The sequence below is a fragment of the Thermobia domestica genome, chromosome 16, assembly GCF_964235325.1.
Source record: "Thermobia domestica chromosome 16, izTheDome1.hap1.1, whole genome shotgun sequence".
NCBI lineage: Eukaryota > Metazoa > Arthropoda > Insecta > Zygentoma > Lepismatidae > Thermobia > Thermobia domestica.
The window spans coordinates 110,322,697-110,347,300 of NC_137469.1; the positions used below are offsets into that span (position 1 = coordinate 110,322,697).

Below are 24,604 nucleotides of genomic sequence, written 5' to 3' on the forward strand. Positions count from 1 at the left end.
TAGCACAAGTAAATTTCCCGCTTCAAAATATTAACTTTTGATTTCCCAAATTTTATTTTGTACATATCTATCTATCTATCTATCTATCTACCTATTAACATGTTACAGTCATAAGAGTATAACATCTGTCAAGTAAACACTATACTACATACTGGTAATAATAATTCAATTCAAATTGGAAAACAATAAGCAATACAACCTACTAAATTGTGTATACATTTTTTATGACGGAAGTATTTTTGTATGTATGAGAAAATACATATATCAATTAATAAGCACGTCTCGTTTCTACAGATACGTAAGTGCAGTTTGATTATCCTTCAGGTTGCTACAATTGCAAAATGAATGTCTTTAATTATTAGATTATGATTACTGTTCCTAACACAAAAACTATCAACAGTTTATTACTTTATTAGGTTATGAACGTCCACAGTTTATTATTAATGTAAACCATATAGAATTTATGTTCATGCTCATAAATTACGACTTTTATAATTCGCTCATTTCCAATCGATTGAATATCCACTCACCAAACTTTGCTGATATTTATGGTAGTATCTACTAGACAACACAAATATGAAGACAACCGTGACAGTACTGTCATCAGAGAAGTACAATAAAACGTTACAAAAGATGATATAACGAAACCAGTTTTCGTAAGCTGATAACAAGCTACTAGGTGTGTAGGACTCAAACATGTGCAGACAGCGCTATATGACCGTCATGTTGCGGTGTACTTTTATTGATGACATGACGAGACGTAGAGTGGTTTGATTATCGAAAGATAGTGAGTCAGAAGTAGAGTTTTCTCAGGATATTTCGGTTAGTCGCATACTCTTATTGTGGTAGGGTTCCAACAGGATGGAAATGCAAGCCTACATTTCAGTCCTGGATGTCTCTATCCAGAAGAACCCATATTGGTCTATTAATGCCAGTCATTAAAGGAAAATGATAGTTAGACGCAATAACACATGTTCGTGTCTATATATCGATACTGTGTACACGATCTTAGACGAGCAGGATGTATGCCTGGGAGTCGGTGCAATCCATTCTCTAGACAGTGATCACGAAAACCTTTAGATAATTGAGCAGATTTATGGACGAAGAAACAGTAAATGCAAATGATGCTCCCCGGGGATAATTTCTATTGTGACTTCCGTAGTGTCTTGATCTGCAGAGAACGCAGCTACAGTTAGACCATTCAATTTTCTGGAATAAGACAAGGATTAGGATTAGAAATTAGATTTCTGGGCTGTCGGCATCTATGGCCATTTAGAGATGACGTATATGAGAGATGACGTCCCTCGGCGAGAACACTATTCGATGAAAGGATTAGGAAAGGAAGGAAACGGCCTGGAACCATTATGTTAGGTACCATCCCGGCTTTTGCTTGGTGTGAATGAGGGGAACCCAAGAAAAACCTCACTCAAGTTGGCTGGCCTGAAAAAGCTGTTACACTTTTTCGACCGAGTGTCCCCACCGGGAATCGAACCCGGGACCGCTCACACCAAAGGTGAGAGCGTTAGCGACAACACTACGCGAGGCCACTGGAATAAGATAAGTATGGAGAATGCAGTGTAATGCTGCTGGAGAATACATTGAATACAACAACAACAATAAACGATTAAAAACAGAACAACTGTTTACTATGTAAAACCTAATCGCTCTATTTTACTTTTTTTTTTTTTTTTTTTTTTTTTTTAATCCCAACAATCGCGTGCAAACAATCGCGCCCAACAACTTACATGTAATTTATGACTCCAAAGCACCTACTTCCATAATACACGAATTGTCTCTTGAAAAGTGTCAGACATCTTTAGCAACTACATCTAGCTTGAAAATATCCATAATGGGCAAAAGAAGCTGTGTCAACGGATTAATGGAAGGAACGAAATCAATTCACTCTTCAATTAACGTTTCATAAACAGTAAACAACGAAATACTAATTACAATTTTTTGATACTGAATCAGCTATATGATTATTCGTATTAAATGTATCGATTACTTAAACATCACCGAATGACATATGATTCGGACAATTAGATCTAAGAATTCGCGTTCTAAGAATCAAATATTCTACCACAATCACTACTGCGCATTTGAATATATGAAATTCATTTCTTGTTTAACCATATTTTGCGCACTAAACTTAAAGCACCCGACACAAAATACAGAGAATAAATAAAATATTAATTCACATCTTACCTGTCATCTAATTTATTACTTGAACGTTTCCGTCTGAAATCTTCGTCACTTTCAGATGTACTATGCTTTTTCTTTCGATTTCCACCGAGATTCCCTGGATGTCTAAATAATTTATTTATTATTATTATTATTAATCGCCCACATAAAATTTTAAAAGTTATTTCGCCGAATCATGTTACTACAACAAGAATACAACTAGTAAATTAAATTAACGGTACAAGAAATTTGGCATTCAAGAAACGAATATATTATTCTCTTTTTCGTTTCATTTCTTATTTCTTTGTTGCATCCTCTTTCATCTCCAAGAGTGTATTACACTACAATTTAACGCTTCGGACAACATCAACTCGCACCACGAATCGGACCAGTTTCTTGCTGGCTGTTTCACGAAATATGTCAATTTTAATTGTGCGATTTCTAATCAAATATTGGTTTGATTGTTCCTTGTACTCATTTTATAGAACTGAAGACAGCCATTATGCTATTGTCTAGTCGTGTAGAAGTCACTAAAGAAAACTGCCTGCAGATTATTTATTAGTTTTATAATTCTGGAAGCAACTTAAAAAATAAGCTTACAATGCTAATGTCTTACATGAAGACAGTTTCTTACTTATTAGAAAATAGAATGTGTTCCACAGGGAAAGCCCATCTGAAGATGTTTCGAGAGTTTGAATCTGGTCGCATCACATTGATATGTAAATACATTTAGAATTTAGAAACACTTGTTGTGCAAAGCTGTATATAAGTCAATATTATTTTAATTGCGGTTATCGCATTCTTTTTAAATATATACTACTACTACTACATAGGTATCTGAGCACCTAGCAATAAGTATATTGAAGAATGAAATGAAATATTTGTTTTAGGTGTCGGTTAGGCTAAAGAAGGCGGTGATGATGACAAATGAATGAAATAGTGGAATGAAGAAAGTGGGAGGAAACGGGAGAACCCCGAGAAAACCCACGCATACGATATTTGTCCACCACAAAGTTCACTTGGCGCGAGCTGGCATGGAACCAGGATCCTCATGCACCAGAGGTGAATGCTCTTCCACTGAGCCACCACGGTCCAATAAGTATATTGTTTGACAAAATTCCACGTAAAGTATAAAATATTTAGTGTTCATCGTCAATTGCTACATTCTATTTATTGCTATTATTATTATTTACATCACGCACAATACATACCGTATTGAATTATTTTTATCAGACTGATACAATTCAAATCGGTGTGTAAAATATATACAAATTTTCTACTTGAATTTTCAACAGCACTTTATATATTTGCAGATATTTACACTTGGGCAATTTACATAATATTTAACTATACAGGGTGTTTCAAAACAACACCGACAACGTTTGGGTGATGATTCCTGACACCACCAACATAGGACAAAAAGTATAGATCAATCTCGGTACACAAATGCTTCCTTTCAGAGTTACAGGCTACCGAAAACAATAAAAAATGAACTTTTAAAGGTCCATAGCTCCAAAACTATGGGACATATCGCAGTTGGGTCAAGACTTCACGTAGTATGTGCCCTATCCAAATATTCAAATTTCAGAATCGTGCGGTACTTACACAACAATTTTTATAGAGGTAGTTGGTGAGTACTTCAAACTAAATGTCCGTAGCCAAACTCCCTCTATAAAAATTATTGCGTGGGTATCTTAGGATTCTGAAACATGTATTTTTGGATAGCAAACATATTCTAAGTGAAGTCTTGACCCGAACGTTGTCGGTGTTGTTTTGAAACACCCTGTATAATAAGAAAACGAATAAAATATTTACATGAATATATAGAGTTAGCATAAATGATTCATTCGTTTTGAAAAGACTATATTTTCAAAAGTATTACAAGTACACACATGAAAGATATATGAAAAGAACCACAAACTCACCAAGTTTTATTGTGTGGCAGCACGAGTCCATTATCTTTCCGATCGGGTATGGCAGTACGAGGCTAGTACCTGTCGAAAATGGAGAGAATGCAAGAAAAAAGACGTCGAGTATCGTTTGGACGTGTGACGGGTCACCAAAGGGGCACATATTGGTGAACATTTGTAGAGGGTGTATAAACTTGGTGAGTTTGTGGTTCTTCTCATATATCTTTCATGTATGCACGTGTAATATTTCTGAAAATATAGCCTTTTCAGAATGAAATAATCATTTTGGCTAGCCCTATATCTATATGGGAATAAGGCTTATTTACATCGCTATCAGTCAACCGTTAACACTCCCAGCTTTAACTGTTCATTGGTGATTGATGAGAACTGTTATTGATTTATTAATACCTAAGTTATAATGATCCTTTGTTTGCTCCGAAAGACTATGTTTCTAATCGATCTGGTGTTTTAGTTTATCAGTAGTCTTGATAGGGGAATTTATTGAATGATTTGTTGACTGCTTCGACTTCCTGAAAAAAAGACTGTTATTCTTAGTGAAAGATTTTATTTTTCTTATTTCGTGGTGAATATGGGAAGTTTTTAATTGACAATTATTAATCCTCTTAATGTTTCTCTCGCATTGTTATTCTGGTTACAAGTACACAAATAAATGCCGTATAGCACTCATTACATTACGAATTTGTTGTCTTGCGACTTAAAATTTGGTATATATATATATATATATATATATATATATATATATATATATATATATATATATATATATATATATACAGAGTGCACGGTAACTACGTGGACAAACTTGGACGAGTAATAGTACATCTAAAAAGAAGCAAAAAAGTCCTTGAAAACGCCTGTATGTTTGAAAACGCAGCTACGTGTGCACACGGGATTAACATGTGACAGTTCTTTCCTTTACAGCATGTCCGGGAATCCCTCCGTTCCTTTGGGTAATCCCGTGCACACGCATAGCTGCGTTTTCAAACATGCATTTTTCAATAGAGTAGGTATGACTTTCTAAGTGACATTTCTAACTGCACTCTCTACGATGTATTGTTTTTAAGTTGTTGGCCTCTGAAGTTCATGTTCCCACTCTGTCACTCCTAAACAGGACGGAATTTCCCCCATGTTCACTAGGACATTTTTGCTTTCTTTTAGATGTATTATCACCCGTCCAAGTTTGTCCACGTTGTTACCGTTCACCCTGTATATAGATTTGTGAATGCCATTTATTTTTATTCCTTTCAGCCTTTCTTTTATTTATTTATTTTTGTAGCTGATTTCTCTGATACCAATAATTAAAAGATAATTGAAGTTTTTATGAAAAACTTAAGAGAATTATAAATAGGCGCTATATTTTAAGTGTAAGTATAACGTCTTTACTGTCTCTCTAACTAAGTACTGGAAAAGCTATACAGTACAACCCCTCAAATCCGAACCCCGGAAATCCGAAAACCCGGCAAATCCGAACACGTTTTCAGGAGAAGAAAAACTATAGCTGGAAAATGAAAAAAAGTAGATTTAATCACACAAATTTAGTTTTTTTTAAGGTTTTAACATTTTTAGACTTAATGCTTATTCTAAATCATTATCTAATTATATTCTTACAAGAAGACAGTTATAAATATGCGACAATCATTTTGGACATGAGTGTACACCCGCCAGTCAAGGTCACTGCCCTTTCGACCACTGGGCCACCCTGTCTAACCTCAGTCGTTGTTTTACCGCCAATTCAGTGACGAAATAAGTATGTAATATTATTTCCCGGGTAATCCGAACCTCCCGAAAAGGCTTCAGCCCCAATTAGTTCGGATTTGAGGGGTTGTACTCTAGCAGTTTCTACTCACAGCTATTCAAAACAAAATCTTTACTCTCACCTCATTTCTTTGTCTTCGCCACTACTAGATTGAGAACGTGTAAATATAACATGGTTTGAAGGTTTTTTACCCCGTCCTTTACTACCGGATGATTTCTTACTAACTGCTTTTTTCCCACGTGCTGGAGACTTCTGTTTCTTAAGAATTGGTTTGTTACGTGCTGCAGAACTAGTGTTGTTCTTGCTGGGCTTCTTATTTTTTGAGGAAGCAGAGCCCTTCGTGCCTATCGATGCAGCAGAACCCTTCTTACTCATGGAAGTAGCAGACCTCTTCTTACCCGTTGGAGAACCAGAATCCTTCTTGCCCTTGGAAGATGTACTTGTTTTCTTTCTAGTTGGAGACAAGTTGCTTTTCTTGCTTCCTCCTTTATTAACAGATTTATTACTGCGATTTTTTTTATTTGCAGATGTCTTTTTACCACTTTTTGCTTGTTTTGATTTGCCAGCATCCCCAGAACCCCTAGAATTTCCTTTATCACTCCCTAGACGTGCAGAAGATCTAGATTTCAAATCATCCGCAACAGCTTCTTGAGAAGGTGAAGAAATACCATCACCACACGGACAACATCTACAGGACATACTTTCTCTAAATTAAGTAATTGAAAGAAAGTTAAACCCCATTAATTAAAGAAACAAATTTAAAAAAAGAAAATAATATTTAAGTAGTATATAAATTTTGAATTGAAGAAAGGGCGAATCCCTTAAACTTATGTTACTAAACTTTCAAACTATGCTATGCATAAGTATCGGAAGTCTTGTAGAACGATGGAACGGCTATGTCCGTCCATCCGCCTGCTGACAGGTATCTGAACAAAAAGAGTAACGGATAGCGAGAATTTATTAATTGGAATCGATTCGACGTCCCCAAAATAAGTTCCACCTCATTTGTTAAGCATCTAATCAAACTGAAAGTGTAAACATAAACCACTTCCGGTTTTAACGTTGATCATCATAGAGCACGCAACAGATAGCGAGAAGTGCTTTTCTCTAATCGTTTCAGTCTCAAGAATGGATTCCATTTCTACTTTTAGGAATTAGGAATTAAATTTCTGGGCTGTGGCTATAGCCATTTAGCTCGATACATGTATGAGGGAAGATGTCCTTCGGCGATCACACTATCCGAGGGAAGGGAAGGAAGGAAAAGGCCTGGGACAATTATGTTAGGTACCATCCCGGCGTTTGCCCGTGTGAATGAGGGAAACCTAGGAAAACTTCACTCAAGATGGCTGGCCTGAAAAAGCTGTTACACTTTTTCGACCCATTTCTACTTTTATCCATCAGCTAAAACGAAAGTAGTAGAAATCCATTACAACTTCCGGTTTCAATACTAATCTACATAAAGAAAAAATGGCAAAAAATAGCAAGTTTTTTGTTTTTATTTTTAAAAATCAATTCAGTGTTCCGAAGATAAGTTCCACTTTCCCCCTTAATTCTTTATTGAAAGCAGAAGTGGTAGGATTGAAACATTTCTAGTTTTAACGTTGATCACCATAAAGTAAAAATGGTATTTGATACCAAACGGCTTTCTGTAATCGATTAAGCGTCCTAAGAACGGATTTCACCTCAATCATAAGCTCTCTATACTGAAACCGAAAAAAAAAATGGCAGATTCAGTTTAAATACTAATTTTTATTATAGCAAAACGGTACGAGATAGTGAGAAAAGCTTTCTGATACGGCTTCATCGTTCCAAGAATATATTCCTTTTCTGACTTATCCCTGTATTACAACTGGAAACTATAGACTGATCACCTCCGGTTTCAGTGCAGAATTCACACAGTTTGGAAGTCTATCATAATTTTTACGATGTGAATCAAAACTCCTATTTTCTGATATATCTATACGTAGAACGTTAGTCTATAACCAGCAATGGATCTTAGGACAAGTGACACGGAGTTCAAAAGAAAGTCGTTTTCTAGTATATTCAGCAAATGATTTCGGTTCATAGTCAACACAATTTAGCGCCGGAAAGTAATTTCAATGAAAATGCGGTCACCATGTCCCACGTGCCTACGAGTCTCGATAGTCACGCTTCTAGTCTACGTTAAAATTGAAAATAAAAATTGGAATAATTAATGTTAAATAACAGTATCTCAATTATCCTGTATTTTGCTCACATCATTAAGCCTTTGAAAATTTCCTTGTTAAACACAACAGTCTCGAAAAGGAGTGCACGAACACTAACTACTAAATATTACAATAAAACAAAATATATGTTCAAACATGTAAGCTGTAATCCTGCTTCATATATTCATAATATGTCCGACAATTTAATCCTTTCTACTGCTTTGTAATACGCTAGATGTTTTGGACTGATACGACAAAGCATGGCATTTAGGATGTCACTACAGTATTTCACACATAATATCGCACATCCAGTGGAAGTGTTACAACTCAAAAAATGGAAATTTTTGAGTTATCATTGCTCAAAAGAGAATATATATATATATATATATATATATATATATATATATATATATATATATATATATATATATAGAGAGAGAGAGAGAGAGAGAGAGAGAGAGAGAGAGAGAGAGAGAGAGAGAGGCGAGCTCTACCTGGTGGTATTTTCGCATAAACGTAACTAAACAAATTAACCCCTAGATGGCAGAAATACCAGTATTCCAGGGAGCGATTTTGACAGAATAACTAACTTTAAAAGTCATGTTCCCATAAATGTGTAATTTTGACTTGTAACAGTCTTCCACCGGGTGTGCGATATTATATATTGCTCGTTAATTATATGTACGAGAGAACAGCCACGAAAGTTAAAAAATTCGAAACCGAGTTTACGGAAATTTGTGTTTTGGGATTATTTAGTACGGCTACAATCGTGCAGATAATTTGGGAATAACTAACGAAACTTGACCAAAGCTCTAACTATATATTAATAATAACTTATGTTATAGTTTCGCAAACTTGTCGATAGCATCAGAAATAATGTCTGATGAAGGCACAGATTGACTGCCGGAAACTTAGCACAAATTATTATTATTATTATATAGTTTTAGAGCATTGGACAGACTTTATTTATTCACAGTTATAGATAGATGCAAAGCTACTATCAACAGAATACAAGATAATTTATCAGCTATTGAGCCCAAAGATGTCGTAGCATTACCGCTATCACTAAATCACTAAATATAAAAGACGGGATTTGTTTCGAGAGGGGATTAAAACTTATTATTTGTTTTCTGATTTTATATATATATACAGTGAAACCTCTCTAAAGCGGACAGCCGTAGGGAATCAAAAATTGTCCGCTATAGACAGGTGTCCGCCTTCAAGAGGTTTCAGTATTTTGTTATGTAAATTAGTGAGCAAGATAATATACAATTAGAAAAAAAATATTTTTGCATGAATCACGTATTTACGAATATTACATGCATTATCCTGTGTCATCCAATACTCTATGTTCGAGGTACAACATGGAAATAACATGTTATAGTTCTCTGCACTTTACACTTATCAGTACTTCCTTCGTTTTCAATATGGCGCTTTAATTTGTGGGGTAATTGCAGTCCTGAAGTGTCCTTTTTGAGACAATATATATACCTCATGGCAAAAAATACTAAACTTGTCTTCTGGTTGGTTAGAGACTCCAACGGGACAGTACCATAACGTGTCATCCCTAACGGCGGGCAACTGTCAATCACTTTTGTGTCTAAAACAGCTTGGGTGGGAGTGGGATGCAAGCAAAGGACATAAGAGTTTGTTAAACAGAGACGCTTCATCTGGGTTGCTAAGCAGACAGTTGAGGGGGCAAAATGTTGTCACAATGCTTCCTTGGTGATACATGTATGAATTACTAAAAATGTATTTTTACTACACTTTTGAACTTATTTTTAGAGAAAGTGTCCGTAATATGGAGGTAAATAATACCTATAAAAGACAGAAAAGACTGTCCGTGTCCGTACTAGAGAGTGCCCGCTTTAGAGAGGTTTGCCAATATGTTTTTTTCCTATTACAGTGTTTGGGGATTACAAAATATGTCCGTTAAGGGAGGTGTCCGCTTTATAGAGGTGTCCGTTAGTAGAGGTTTCACTGTATATACAACATGCGCTTTAATTTGAGAGCATCCAGTTGAGACCCTAGTTATCGCGTCGTAAAGACTTATCTCATTGTCTTCACTATGTTTATTTTCCCCTTTGCAGAAAAATAAATAAAGCGAAAATTAATTCAGCAAGTTCATTCTTCCTGCTAGCTTGAAATTGGTCTGGACGTTTAGGACTCATATGATAAAGGGAAAGCATGACACACGGTCAGGGCCGGATTTAGGGACGGGCCACATGGGCCCGGGACCAGGGTGGCAAATTTTGAGGGGAAGGGGCATTTAAAAAAATATGTAAAAAACGATAAAACTATTGAGAATACATATTTCACCAACGACTCAATAAAATAAGCGAAAGCCGTTTTTTTAATGGTCGTGACTACGGTAATATTGTTGCAGATTAGTCTTAGCAAATATTCAAAAGTCAGTTGTTTATTATGGTGATTTGATCAGTTGTTGATGGATCTGCTAAAAAAGGGCGGGAGTAGACAGCTCGACACTCATACTTTTACAAATATGCGTGTATTTATTTATTCAACAAATACCAGATACTGCCCGGAGGCCATTTTACACTGGATATACCTAGGTATAACAACAAGGGGAAGAAATAGGGAAAATCCTAGTTAGAATGGTCGGCGATGACGATCGAAGCCACGACCTTCCGAATGTGAACCCAATCTCTACCAACAGAGCTATTTCGCTCGGTTTGAAGTAGTATGGCCTACATTAGCACCATTTTGCTTCGGAAAGAAAGGTCAGTTTCATTTATTTACATCACTACTCTTAAAAAAAGAGACACTCTTGTCCGTGGTGAAACGGGAGAGAAGTTGGGAACTGCTGAAGAAATATCACTATCCCAACTTAACCGATTTCTCATATCGAAAAATCTTCAGGACTTATATCCTAACATAAGCAGTTGCCTTAAAGTGTAGGGCCCATGGGCGCAAAACATGGAAATCCGGCCCTGCACAACGTCATCTGTTATCTCTTATGACATGATGCATATACATGTCATTGGATATTACAATTTAGGTACAGTGGCAGTTATTATACTGACTACATCGATATCTTCTGAACTGTACTGGAAGTTCTGTTCTTTGTTGCACCATTTAGTACACTATGGGGTATTTTCCTTACCTCGTACCTGGTCTGCCGCTTGTAAGAGTCCTTCTTTTAGAGGTATCCGAAGATTCAATGTTAGCATCATTTTGCTTCCCAACACTCTCAGGCGGAGCACATTGACACATCGAACAGCAACTCTCTTCTTTCTGCACAGATCTATAGAAGATGAAGAGATGAATCTTGATTACTTTCCTCAAAGAATTATCATACTACGTTTGTTAGTTATAAGTAATTGACTATTACAATGTTCCCGTGATGTTGATTTTAAAGCTTTTGTGTATGTAAGTATAAAAAGTTATGATAAAATTTTACAATATATTTGTACTTCCACGAAAATCTAAAGCACATGTCCATAAAATGGAATTGTCACGTTATGTACCAGTAAACTTAACATTTGACACCTCAGGTCTTTGACACAATGATTCTTAATGGATACTAATGTTGCTAATAAGGAGCAACGATATTAATTACAGAGCTAATTAGAATGATAATTATAGGAGCTTAAGAGTAACTTAGTTACACTCCAGATTACCAGGGGAGTTAAGTAATAAAAGCTCAGTAATGTAATCTGTCACGCAGGAAGTTAAATTAATTAAATTGAATATGTTGAATATTTACTTAATTGCTTAAGTTATAAACTACGCATCAGGATGATGCAGGTCACTTAAATAAAAGATAGGAAATTGAATTTTGTATTTTATTACAAAAGGGTGATGATGATGAAATGAATTTAATGAAAGATCCGGAGTTCTAAATAAAAGGGGATAATTAGAATTTCTAAAGCCGATCAACACATTGACCGGAAGGATCTCGGTTTTTTTGACCGGTTGTCCCGTTAGCTGAAGGCTAACCAAATGAGGCTAATAAATTTAAAACATGCCAATGCAAGGCTATGTGTGTAAATAGAATATCAGCTTCCTTTTTCCTCAAACGAACCTCTTTGAGAACAAATCAAAATATGGTTTTGCTTACTCTCGTTTTTCTGCTTGATGCTGTCCTAAGGCACTGGGGCTTGCTGCTGTCTGTTTTGGCTGGAAATTTACGACGCACTTAAGCACTTGGGTTTGAGTGTGAGAGTCCTTGCTTCGAACCCGCCGGAAGTCTCTTCCTCTTCTCTTCTTGGCGTTGCCTCGCAGACTCGTAGAATCTCCTCGCTGCTAGGCACGGGACGTCGTGGTCCTGGGTTCGAACTGGCTGACGGCTGTCCTCGATGTTTCCCTGTATGGAACTGGATTCGTGAGCTTGAAGTTCTCCCTGGAGGTCGTCTAATGCGGTGACGTCTTTCGAGACTTGGACGTATGCCGGCTCAGCTTCTTGGACTACAGGTGCTGGCTGCTACATCACCAGAGTAAAGGCGTCGGGAACTCTTGAGCGACGCTCGGCACGGAGTGGCGGCGTATACACTCATAGATAGTTATGTACTGGGCGAGTAAACTTTCTAAAATTTTGCTTTTATACGGATGAGCATCCTTGTTTACTCAAATGGATATTTAATTTTAAGCTGGTAAATGTGTGTTTATATGACATCCGTGTGGAATTAGGTTCGTTGTTTCTGGAATTAGGTTCGTTGTTTTCCTTGAATAGCAGTCTATTCTAGAATCGCAACGCTTGTCCGGATGTTTACTGTTCTAACCAAGAAATACAGATTTCTTAATAATAAAAATTGCTTTTAAAATAAACTTATAATTTAGCCCATTCTGGCTGCATATTCGCTATATTCCTCCGACCAAGACACGATACGGGCTACATCGAATTATGCGCCATTAGTCCTGTATAATTTACCCCATTCTGGCTGCATGTTCGCTACAGTATATTACTTTATTACAGGGGCAGATCCAGAGGGGTGGGCGATGGCCCCCCCAGAAGAGAAAACTTTCTTATTTTATATATATATATATATATATATATATATATATAAAACACACATCCCATCCCATCCCGAAGTTTGGAGCCCTTAAAAGTAGCAGTGTGACAACCCACCGCCCCCCCCCCCAGAAGTCGGTTCTGGATCCGCCCCTGCTTTATTAATATATTTTATTAATTGTAGCTATGTTATTTTAGCTATAAAGAAGGAGAAAACGAGACAACCTTGAAATCCCCAGGTTAGAAATACTATTTATTTTAAAATGTTAGCGTAACATCGATATTATATGGTAACTCACTGCTAAGAGTGCTCAATTGACGCAGGGTTTCAGATTCAGTTCTGCAGTATCAGAGTTCTTTGGAGGACAAACATCATGTTCATGGGTTTTTCGGAGTAATTTCGTTCCCTATAAAGAAGCAGAATATATTTATATAAATGAACTTTTAAAGGTTTATAGCTCCTAAACTATGGGACCTACCGTAATCAGATCAAGACTTCACTTAGAAACTAATATGTGCCCTATCCAAAAATCCATATTTCAGAACCCTAAGGTACTCACGCAACAATTTTTATGGAGGGAATTTGAAGGACGCACAACTACCTCTATAAAAATTGTTGCGGAAATACCTTAGGATTCTGAAACATGGATTTTTGGATAGAGCACATATTAGTTTCTAAGTGAAGTCTTGATCCGATTACGGTAGGTCCCATAGTTTAGGAGCTACGGATCTTTGAAGCATTTGTGTATAGTGGCCGAAAAGGAGATACACAGTCTCGTACTGCTTTTTATATAATTTTTTTATTGTTATCCATCAGGTAGACTTAAGTTCTTTAATATTTGTTTTTAATGTCTTTCACTTATATCTTAAGCTGGGAACAGCCGAACCAAATAAAACTGTGAGCTAGAATGTTATACTTGATCAATGCAGGGATGTAAACCTACTTTTGGACCACCCTATGTATATAATACGTAGTTATGTAGTTATAACTTTATCCATTTTCCGTTTGTTCTTTTTCTGCACTATATATATATAATGCAGATAATTAATTAAACTGAAACAATGGGTAGAATAAGTCGTTTTCATCGGAAATATGTACGAGTGGAAAAATAATAGTTGGAAATAGGATTTATACTCAAATTGAAAATCGAGATACACTTCATATGTGACAAGAGAGAGAAAGAGAGAAACACCACTTTGAAAACTAGACATCTATCATAAATGCATGCATATCGTAAACCAGTGGTTCTGAATCATTTTTGTCTATGCCCTTTAGGCTAAAGAAGACGATGATTAGAGCAAGTAAATGATGATGGAAGAATTACTGGAATTAGAAGGTGGGAGAAAAGGGAGTGCCCTGAGAAAACTCACGGGCACGATATTGTCCACTACAAACCTACCTGGCTAGGAATTGAACCAGGAACCCCACACACCAGAGGTAAGCGCTCTACCGCTGACCCACCGCAACCACTTGTCTGCTTTCCAGAGTGTACCCATGGAACACTAACGTACGTGTGGTAAAATTGCGGCAGATTCTCATTAGTAAGTATTGTCCATTCTTGAACATCGCTGGAAAACTAGGATTTATCTTCTTCCTTTTTTCCAAGTTTATATTGAATTATATTATCCTTATTTATTTCCCACCATCAATGCCACATTACTTCGAAAATTCCGCAGCAAGCACACCGAATCTCGTGACACGTCGGTTACAAATCACTGCCGTGGATATTACCTTGTTATCACACTTCCTTTTGATCTCACACAAATCCGAAATCTGTTATCTCATCAGTTCTCCCATTTTTTTTATGATTAAGAAAGTAAATAAATGTATAAAAATAAAATAATCTATATAAATAAGAATGAAAGTGATTATGTTTGTTACTTAATAACTCTTGAACCACCTGACTGATCTCAATCAAATTTTCAACATAGATGAAGTTTGGGCCTGGGATAGTTTTTATCGTTTCATCTTGCTGGTGCAATTTATGGGAGGGGGAGGTGGGAGATAGAAATGATCGAAAATGACCGACATTAGTGTCGAATCCAGAGTTTTAGGGGTCGCTGAGATGAACAATGTCACTTCCGATACCGTTTAAATCCAAATTCAGCCCGCAATAGTAATATATAATTTTTAATTATACATATAATATTTTCTGATTTTTCAATATATTTTCTATCGATTTAAATTGTTTCGATTTGTTTCTATCGATTTAAATTTTCCTATCTATTCAAATTCTTAACCCAGCGATGCGGGTAATTGACGCTACTAAAAATAAAACAATAACAATAAAAAAGAACTGTTCTATAGAATCGTTACTACAAAGTCTACGGTTACAAGCACATTCTGTTTTACAAAATTCGTTTCGAAATTTCACTAGTTTTTGGGAAGTTAGAATTTAGCGACCCTTTTCAGCACAGAAACATTTTGATACGCAGACCTACAGTTTAAGGTGAAAATCGAACAACTGTAGTAAGTTCAAACTTTATGGCCCTCCCGCCGAGGTCCCGGTACCGATGGCGCTCGCACTAGCCACTAAACAAACAGGGAAGGTTCATCCAGTTCTTGTCTGATGATTTTTCGATTTCATAAGATCCAAAACTACAGTTTATACCGGAATTTGTTATTATACATTCATTATAAAATTCGCTTTATATGGATATGCTAGAACAATTTGTCAATTCTACGAATTTAAACAGTTAAGAATAGAATTCGTGCAATAATCACCTTTCGAAATACCCCAAACTTTCCTCATTCAGATGATGTAGAATAGTGTATTTGTTTTATTGTGAAATTACGTATTTTGTATCAATATTTTATTAGAACTATTCAAAGTGAAACCTCAGGACAAAAAGCGGACACAGTAGCACATGGGACATTCTAGGACAAAATTGATGCGGTTAGCAACCATAGTCGGAAAACCTTTAAGAAAATGACTTTTCTGTACTCCAAGAAGACTGGGGAATCTGATAGAGGTGGATACAGGATATGAACTATTACCGGATTTATGTAAGAGGTTATTTTTATAGCAATGAACCTTTAGATATCTTATAGGAATAGATATTACTAGGGCCCGGAAGTTGAGGAAAAATCCTATTTTTTACAAATGCCCGAAGACGAGGCTTAACATAATATATGTTCATTTTGGGTCATTGTACGCCAGAAAATGTGGATTTTATTTGTCCTTTTTTTGCCTTTTTTCGTTTATTGGTCTTTTAACGGGTATTAACGTTTTTTTTTTTTTTTTCACTTCATCTTTCGACAATAAATTTACGGCCATTACCTCGAATCACCACCACCTCTTAAACATCTTTTCTTTAGTAAAGAAAATTCAAAAGATTAGATATTCTTCAATGACTGGACCCATAAGACGAGATCTGCAACAATTACAGATAAGGAGGCGTAGTAATGTCCTCCGGATACACAGATCAATTATAATTCCAGACTCTTACGGGCCAATGTGGTGTGCTGGCCTTCTCTAAAAGTGTTCGGTTTTTAGTTGTCCTCCGAAAGTGTTCAAAATGTAGGACATCAGAAACAATATAACAAAAATGCAAATTGAACTACAAAGCAAAACATTTCATTGATAACGTTACTTTCAACTGTATATTGTATACTACTTGAAGCTTGTATTTCTTGAGCATTATATTCATTATATATATAATTCTAATAAAATTGGGTCTTATTTTTACGTCCTTTTTTCCAGTTTTTAGGTTCTTTTTTAAAAGATATTTTAGATCTTTTTATAGGTCCATTTTAGTCAATTTTTGGGTCTTCAACTTCTGAGCCCTAGTTATTACTATTTCTCACTCTTTTGTCTTTTGTTATCAAATTATTACTCAACTACATTTCTAAATCTTTTCGTTCAGCCTACAGAGTACGTTTGTGAGGCGTTTAATTAAATACTTGATCTTATGTCACACGCTTAATGTGTATTTCTCTAAGATACATCTGTTTTTCTGTACTATTGTTTGCGTATAGTTTACACTTACCTTGTGTATCTTTCAACACATGGACACGTTTTTCTTTTAACTTCTTCCACTGATTCTTTCTTCTTGTTTTTGTCACAGTGCTGGCATTGGCAGTTGCAGTTGCATTTACACGTTGAGCACTGAGATTCTTTCTTCTTTACACTTCTAAATAGTATTAAGATAATTGATTAGCACATATATGGTAGGATATGAAACGTTAGGACAGGTAGGAACTATAAAATACAGGCAAATAACTGTAAAATACATCTTTATTATATCGTAGAAGTTTTAAACGTTCATTCTATTGTTGGTTGAAAATTGACATTTCACAAATGTGAGACCAATGGCAACTTTTTTTTTTTTATTTATTTATTTATATTGTTTTGTATTGATGATCAGAACAACTTTAGAGAAACATTTATAAATGTCAAAAATGAATTATTTTAACTATTGTATATTTCAATAGTGTAGCTGTAGCACAATATTCAGCTCCCTCTGAAAATTTTTAGCTCAGCTCTAAAAACTAAAACTAAACAAACAAACAAACAAAAAAAAATGTTTAACTTAACAAACACAAGAGGAATATGGAGGGTTTTTTTTTTTTTTTTTTTTTTTTCATGGTATACGAAATCCGCGGAAGTCGAAAATAGACAATCATAAGAAGAAGGTTATGATATCAGTGTGGTAAGATTTTAAAGTTGTTGTGTTTTTCGAGCTCCTAATAAAGGAGCTAAACGTCAATTTGAATGTGTGCTGTAGGTAATTGGGCAGTTCGAAAGCATACAATATTCAGAAAAGTTATTCATAATCGTAAAGGAGTTCAAATCCATCACAGCAACGCGAAACAACCAAGTTTGATAGCCGTCAAAAATTATTGGACCTTAAGTGGGTTGTGTTTTTAAACCTGGCGTCGCTGATCTAGCTCCGTCACACTTTTACTTTTTCCCCTTTCTTAAAATCTCTTTTCGTGGTACAACATTTAATTCAGACTAAGGTGTAAATGAGCACCTTATTTAGTTTTTATCAGATAAAGACATCTCATTCTATGAACGAGCAACTATGAAGTTCATAGAAATATGACAAAACAGGCAATATATCAGTGATGAATCTTCTTTTCATATACAAGTAAATAAACGCCCTTTGAAAACCTGTAAAAATACCTCACGAATTTTGTAAAAACTCAAAATATTGCACTATTTGGTTCTGATTTACGAATTTTGGACAGGAGAAAATATGTAATATCGAATTTCTAGTTTTCAGCACTAGACCCTTTCCCCTATATGCTGAAATATGTGAAAGTCGTTTCCACTACGTAACGATATAAAAAGGGAACTAAATCGCTGAAAGCGTACTTGGTATTCTATATATCTATTTTGAATTACCAACCTTAATATGCAACTTGACTTACCTTATGTCTTCTTCGCTACTATCACCTTTGCTTCTTCTTGGATCACGAGATCCAGATCTTTTACGCTCTGTAACACAGTCACATTGGACGCATTGGCAGTTTGCACCACAAGTATCCTTATTGCACTGACACCTACACAAATGAATAAATACAAGAATGGTGTACGGTACGTGATTCAAAATCCAACTCACGCATGAACATTTCTAAAGCCATAAGAATTTATTGAAATATTAAATAGGAGTCAGTATTTTTCTTTATTCATTAATTTGTAATGCAACTCCAGGGTGTCTACTAAAATTCCAAAATGAAATTTCGTGACTTTTTCGTGGCCTTTTCTTTACCAAATCAAAAATTTCATAACACTTTCAAGAGCGAATTTGGGTGCGAATTAGGCCGAATTTTCATCCATGCGATAGAAGCGTAGTTTGCTTGCGATTTGAAGCGTCTAATGTCGACCATAGACATATCTTGTGGTGAATTTTGACATTTTATAGAACAAAATTTTCCAATCTGTACTTACAATTGTACAGATAAAAAAAAATCGTGACCTAAAAGCTAAATTTCGTGACGTTTTCTTGACTTTCATGACCGTTTTCTGATTTCATAACTTTTTCGTGACTTTCGTGACCGGTAGACACCTTGCACTCACTTTCTTTGGACTTTTCAGGAAACGCAAATTACTTCTTTCGTTTCAGCTTGATAACATGGAAATGATTTTGTATACGTACTCTTTTGTTTACTGTTTCTCACTTACTGTACTTTTATTTAGTACCAGTTAGAAGTGAGCAAGATTTCTGCAAACTGGCACAAAATTATGTCTTCATAAAAATCTGTACAAGTTTTCTCACAAGAATTAAGACATCCAAGTAAGAGGATTTTAATGGAAGGAAATTACATTATTATATTAACAAGTTTTTTAACCGCATCATTGTTTACGTGCACATAAAATAGTGCAAGAAGAAATTCAAAGAAGTAAGATGACCTGCACGTCAGTTCCCCAGATTTGCTGAGAAAGATGTAAGGAAACACTGAAAATGTGCAGTTAATAATACTTTAAATTTTAGGTATACTAAATAACAGAGTACTACACAAATTATTATAAACATGAGTTAATTCATATCCTTAAATTAAGATAAAAGTGGTTTCTATAAATGGAACAGATACATCAATTGCAATACATCCAGCAATATTGTGCACGTAAAATTTGATACGACATATTTTTAGATCTAGAGATTTATGAGTTTATAAATTGATCAAAGTGCGTCTTGTGCTTCTCGTTTGAGATCAACCTTTACAGAGAAAGATTCACGGAATGCAGTAAATACTATAGATACATAGATGATGACTTATTTCTCCACTAGAATATCGAACAGTAGAATCTCTTTCTTGTTATTTAAAAAAAATCATACTATCACAAAATAAATATTCACCGTACAGAAATAAACCAACAGCACTACATTATTTGAATTTAACTATCTCTAGGAAAAATGACAAATGTATGTCCAAAGTGTTCAGAAAAAGACAAAAAATTCGATGCATATATATATATACTATGTGCAGGCACACACACACACACACATTGAATTTGTACCTATAAAGGAACTGATAATGAGATAAAATCCGTTATTTCTTCAATTTATCATTTACTAGCATCAATTACCCGCTTCGCTGGGTTAAATTAAGAAAAAATAGTAATATGTTTCGTTAGTCAGTCACTTTTTACTATTACTAAAGCGCTCCTTGATATGATTTTTATATATCCCCTCTCCTTCCCATGTTGCGGGCCACGACATCGGAAGTATCATTGTTCATCTCAGCGACCCCGAAAAGTATGAATTTGACACTGATATTGGTAATTTTGATTATATATATATATATATATCCCTCCCCTCCCACAATTTTTGCGGGGCTCAATTTGGACTTAAATGGCATCAAAAGTGTTACTGTCCATCTCGGAGACCTCAAAAACTATAGATTCGACACTGATATCGGTCATTTTCGATCATTTGTAAGTCTCTTTCCCTTCCTTTAAGTTACATCGTCAAAGTGCTATGATAAAAATCATCTCAAGTTTGAACTTAATCTAGGTTGAAAATTTGATCAAGATCGGTCAGGTGGTTCAAGAGTGAAGTCACATAGACAGTCACTTTCATTTTTTTTTTTTTTTTTTTTTTTTTACATATATCTCCGCTTCCCCCTCCCCTACGTTGCACCGTAAAAATGAAATAACGAAAACATCCCAGGTCCGAACCTTATCTATGTTGAAAGTTTGTTGAAGATAGGTCTGGTGGCTCCAGAGTTATTAATTTTCGTTTATTTTTTTTTTATTTCTCCCCTCCTCTTCACCTCTTCTAAGTTCTATTGTTAAAGTGATATAAAAAAAAAAAATCTCAGGTCTGAACCTCGTGTATGTTGATTTTTTTTTTTTTTTTTTTTTTTTTTTTAAGATCGGTCGGGTGGTTTAAGCGTGATGAGGTCACAAAGACAGTCGCTTTTATTTTCATTCTTTCCATTACACTCGAGCTTTTAAAATCTCATTTAGAGAAATAAGTCCCACTACTTAACACTTCCTGTGACTCCGGAAATGGGTAATAGACAGAGGAGGCTCATCATGTCACTAGTAGCTCAGTAACAGAGTATCCGTTCAGAATATAAGAAAGGAGTTTTCGTTTCACAGAGATTTCACTGAAACGAGATTTTCTCTGTCATTTTGTCAATAAAGTTTTCGTTGATAAGAAAGAATTTATACGCAATACTGTTAACATTTTTGTCAACTTAATTTTTTTTACAGTAACATTTGATAATGTTGATAATTATTTTCATATGAACTTGAGGGTTATTCGAATATGAAGCTCGGACACAAGCGTAAAATATTACAAAGCATAAAATATACACAAACACACTTACTTAAATTCAAGTCCTGCTGGATTGTCACGAAATTGACTAGTATTTGAGGGAGCAGATTTCGGTCGCTTACAATCTCCCATTCCTGTAATAAATAAGATTGTTAGAAGTAAAGTATACTATGAAAAAATACAATTTTTATTAGATAACCGACAGTTGACTTGATACAGTTATGCATCTTGCGAGAGAAATATCCAAGGTATAATTTCGCGAGAATTACCGTTTATACTTAATGTACAAAAGCAATCAAGAAAGTTCTGTCACTTTTTGAGGAGGTCTGTATTCAATTGGCCCTCATATCGTGAGTTGAATGCGAATGGACGAAGGTCAGTTGTTAGTGTGGGTATATCCAACATACTACCTGGTTGTGGCAGTTCAGTTACACCGTGAACTTGCGTAATGAGGACAGAGTGAACACACAGAGTCTCTACAGAGCGTCATAAGGGCGTGTATGCTGTACGAGTTCAAACTAGGTTCAAACGCCGCTGCAGCGGAGCGGAAGATATGCCAGGCCTTTGGAGAGAGTGTCGTAACTATGCGGGACAGTACAGTGGTGGTTTAAGAAGTTTAAGGACGGTGACGAAACACTTGAAGACGAACTACGTGCCGGAAGACCAACATATGCACAAAATGAAGATCTTCAGGCAGCAATTGAGGCAAACAGAGGCCAGACATGTGAGGAACTGGGACTACAATTTAGTGTGTGTGGAGAAACCATTCGCCAGCACCTCCATCAACTTGGGAAGCACTACAAGTTAGGTCCGGGCTAGCCACATGATTTGACTCCGGGCTAGAAGGCAACGCAAACAGTCACATGTGTTTCTTTGTTGTCTCGTCTGAGGAAGGAGCCATTTCTGGACTGGGTGTTAACATGCGATGAGAAGTGGGTTCTGTACGAAGCTCTGCGGCGCCGTCATTATTGATTAGCATCCCAGGAACCGATTCCAAAACAGCCGAAACCAGAACTGCACCAGAAGAATATCCTCCTGTGTTTGGTGGACTGCTCGCGGCATCGTGCATCGGGAAATGATACCAGCTGCTCAGAGCATCAATGCTACTGTGTACTGTCAGTAGTTGAGCGTGTTCAAGAAAAACTTGAAACACTGGAGCCAGCACTTCTGAATCGCAAAGGGGTCCTCCTGTTACAGGACAACGCTAGGCCCCACGTGGCTAGGATGATCCGGGACACCATTCTACCCCTTGGATGGGAAACAGTATTGCATCTGCCATACTCCCCGGACATTGGACAGTTCGATTATCACCTGTTCGATTCCTCGGACAATCACCTTAGAGGACGCCAGTTCAAATCCCTAGTAGTGGTGCAAACTGCACTTAATACCTTCTTCGCTTTCACCAAATTCTACCGTGATGGAATCCATGGCATTCCAGAACGTTGGGAGAAGGTCGTTAATGCTAATGGAGACTATTTTTGATCTTCCAGGTATGTTTTAGGTGACATATCGATGGTCGAATGTGGTGGGTGAAAAAGCGAGAGAAGTTTCTTGGTTACCTTTATAAGTTGTTTCTTCAGTCACTTCTATACTGAATGAACTTCTACCTACTACAATATCACTGGTCACAGTTTGTATGCAAATAATCGGAATGATTAGTCGAAATTTACGTATTTTTTTTTTTTTTAAATCACGATATAATAATTAATATTACAGGCAATTGTTTCTGACTATTTAAAATTTCTTTTGTACATTTAGACGTTTCTGCATGTTAAGTGGTATACCTTTATCAACTATTTTTTTTTTTTTAAATTATGTTTTCACCTGTTTTGCAGAATTTATATATCTACCTACGTATGTGTTTCAAATTTGATACACAAGATTTTCTATAATTGTTTAATTATCAAAAGATTCAATGGATGCTTAGTCCATTTCTCGTCATTGATATTGCTTAAGTAATACAGATGCTACAAGATCTACGAGTTGACATACTAGTTTGAATGTAGATATCACTAACTTTCAAATATTCTCAAAGATTCTATTAGCATGGCTTTCTACACAAGCAGCACTATATATATATATATCCCTGTTTAATTTGGTAGGATATATAGTTAGAAAAGGTAGTGTCCTATAAAAAATCGACGTGCATGACGTGAAAAGAAACGAGATAATTAAGCAATTTTGTGAAAAGAATTATAAGGTGTACAACTTTGCTTCCGCCGTTTTCCGATAGGTGGCTACAACGGTAAGTAGCGATCGAAATAAACTGATCGCAGACGTCAGGCAGTTAGCTTGGACCTCTGTCAACATAACCCCATTCAAGCATTAGTTGATTTGTGTGTGCATCGTAAAGTTGTTCTCGATTGAAAATGTCAGTTTACGAGCCAAATTCTCGCCATTTGCGGGAGGTTCTACTTTTTTGTTTTAATATGAAGAAAACTGCGGCTGAGTCTCATCGAATGCTCTCGAGTACTTATGGTGAGGACGCTATTAGTGACAGAACGGTGACTTTAACGTCGAAGACCGGCATAGTGGTGGAAGACAGAAAGTTTTCGAAGATGCAGAATTGGAGACATTGCTGAGTGAAGACTCGCGTCAAACTCTAGAAGAATTGGCATGATCATTGGGAGTGACACAGCATGCCATCTCAAAACGGCTCAAAGCCATGGGTATGATTCAGAAAGAAAGAACTTGGGTCCCGGATGAGTTGAAACCAAGAGACGTTGAACGGTGTTTGTGTGTTTGTGAACAGTTGCTTCAGAGGCAAAAACGGAAGGGATTTCTGCATCGCATTGTGACCGGGGACGAAAAATGGGTTTATTAGGATAACCCTAAACACAAAAAATCATGGGGATATCCCGGCCATGCTTCCACGTCGACGGCCAAATAGAATATCCATGGCTCCAAGATCATGCTCTGCATTTGGTGGGACCAGTTTGGCGTCGTGTACTATGAGCTGTTAAAACCAAGTGAAACAATCGCAGGTGATCGTTACTGAACGCAATTAATGCGTTTAAGCCGAGCATTAAAGGACAAACGGCCAAAATACAGCGAGTGGCACGACAACGCTCGATCCCACGTTGCAAAAGTGGTCAAAACGTACTTGGAAACGTTAAGATGGAAAGTTCCACCCCACCCGCCATACTCTCCAGACTTCACGTCCTCTGATTATCACTTGTTTCGATCAATGGCGCATGACCTGGCTGACCAACACTTCCGATCTTTTGAAGAAGTCAAAAAGTGGATCGATTCGTGGATCGCCTCCAAAGATGAAACATTTTTTCGACGCGGCATTCGTACGCTGCCCAAAAGATGGGAGAAAGTAGTGGCCAGCGATGGACAATAC

General features: G+C 36.2%; 1 protein-coding gene across 9 annotated transcripts in view; it reads right to left on the reverse strand.

Moving 5' to 3' along the window:
- Positions 1-24,604, reverse strand: part of LOC145673340 (uncharacterized) — a 193,417-nt gene that overhangs the window by 103,522 nt on the left and 65,291 nt on the right. For 7 of the 9 annotated variants that reach the window (XM_081742956.1, XM_081742954.1, XM_081742957.1 and 4 more), the window contains exons 8-13: positions 21,311-21,392; positions 18,404-18,535; positions 17,017-17,160; positions 11,179-11,319; positions 5,990-6,574; positions 2,206-2,307 (exon numbers count right to left, since the gene is read on the reverse strand). In XM_081742956.1, the coding sequence (XP_081599082.1) occupies positions 2,206-2,307; positions 5,990-6,574; positions 11,179-11,319; positions 17,017-17,160; positions 18,404-18,535; positions 21,311-21,392 (1,186 nt within the window). The remainder of the gene's footprint in view (positions 1-2,205; positions 2,308-5,989; positions 6,575-11,178; positions 11,320-17,016; positions 17,161-18,403; positions 18,536-21,310; positions 21,393-24,604) is intronic. The other 2 variants (XM_081742958.1, XM_081742960.1) reach the window with 1 other exon arrangement.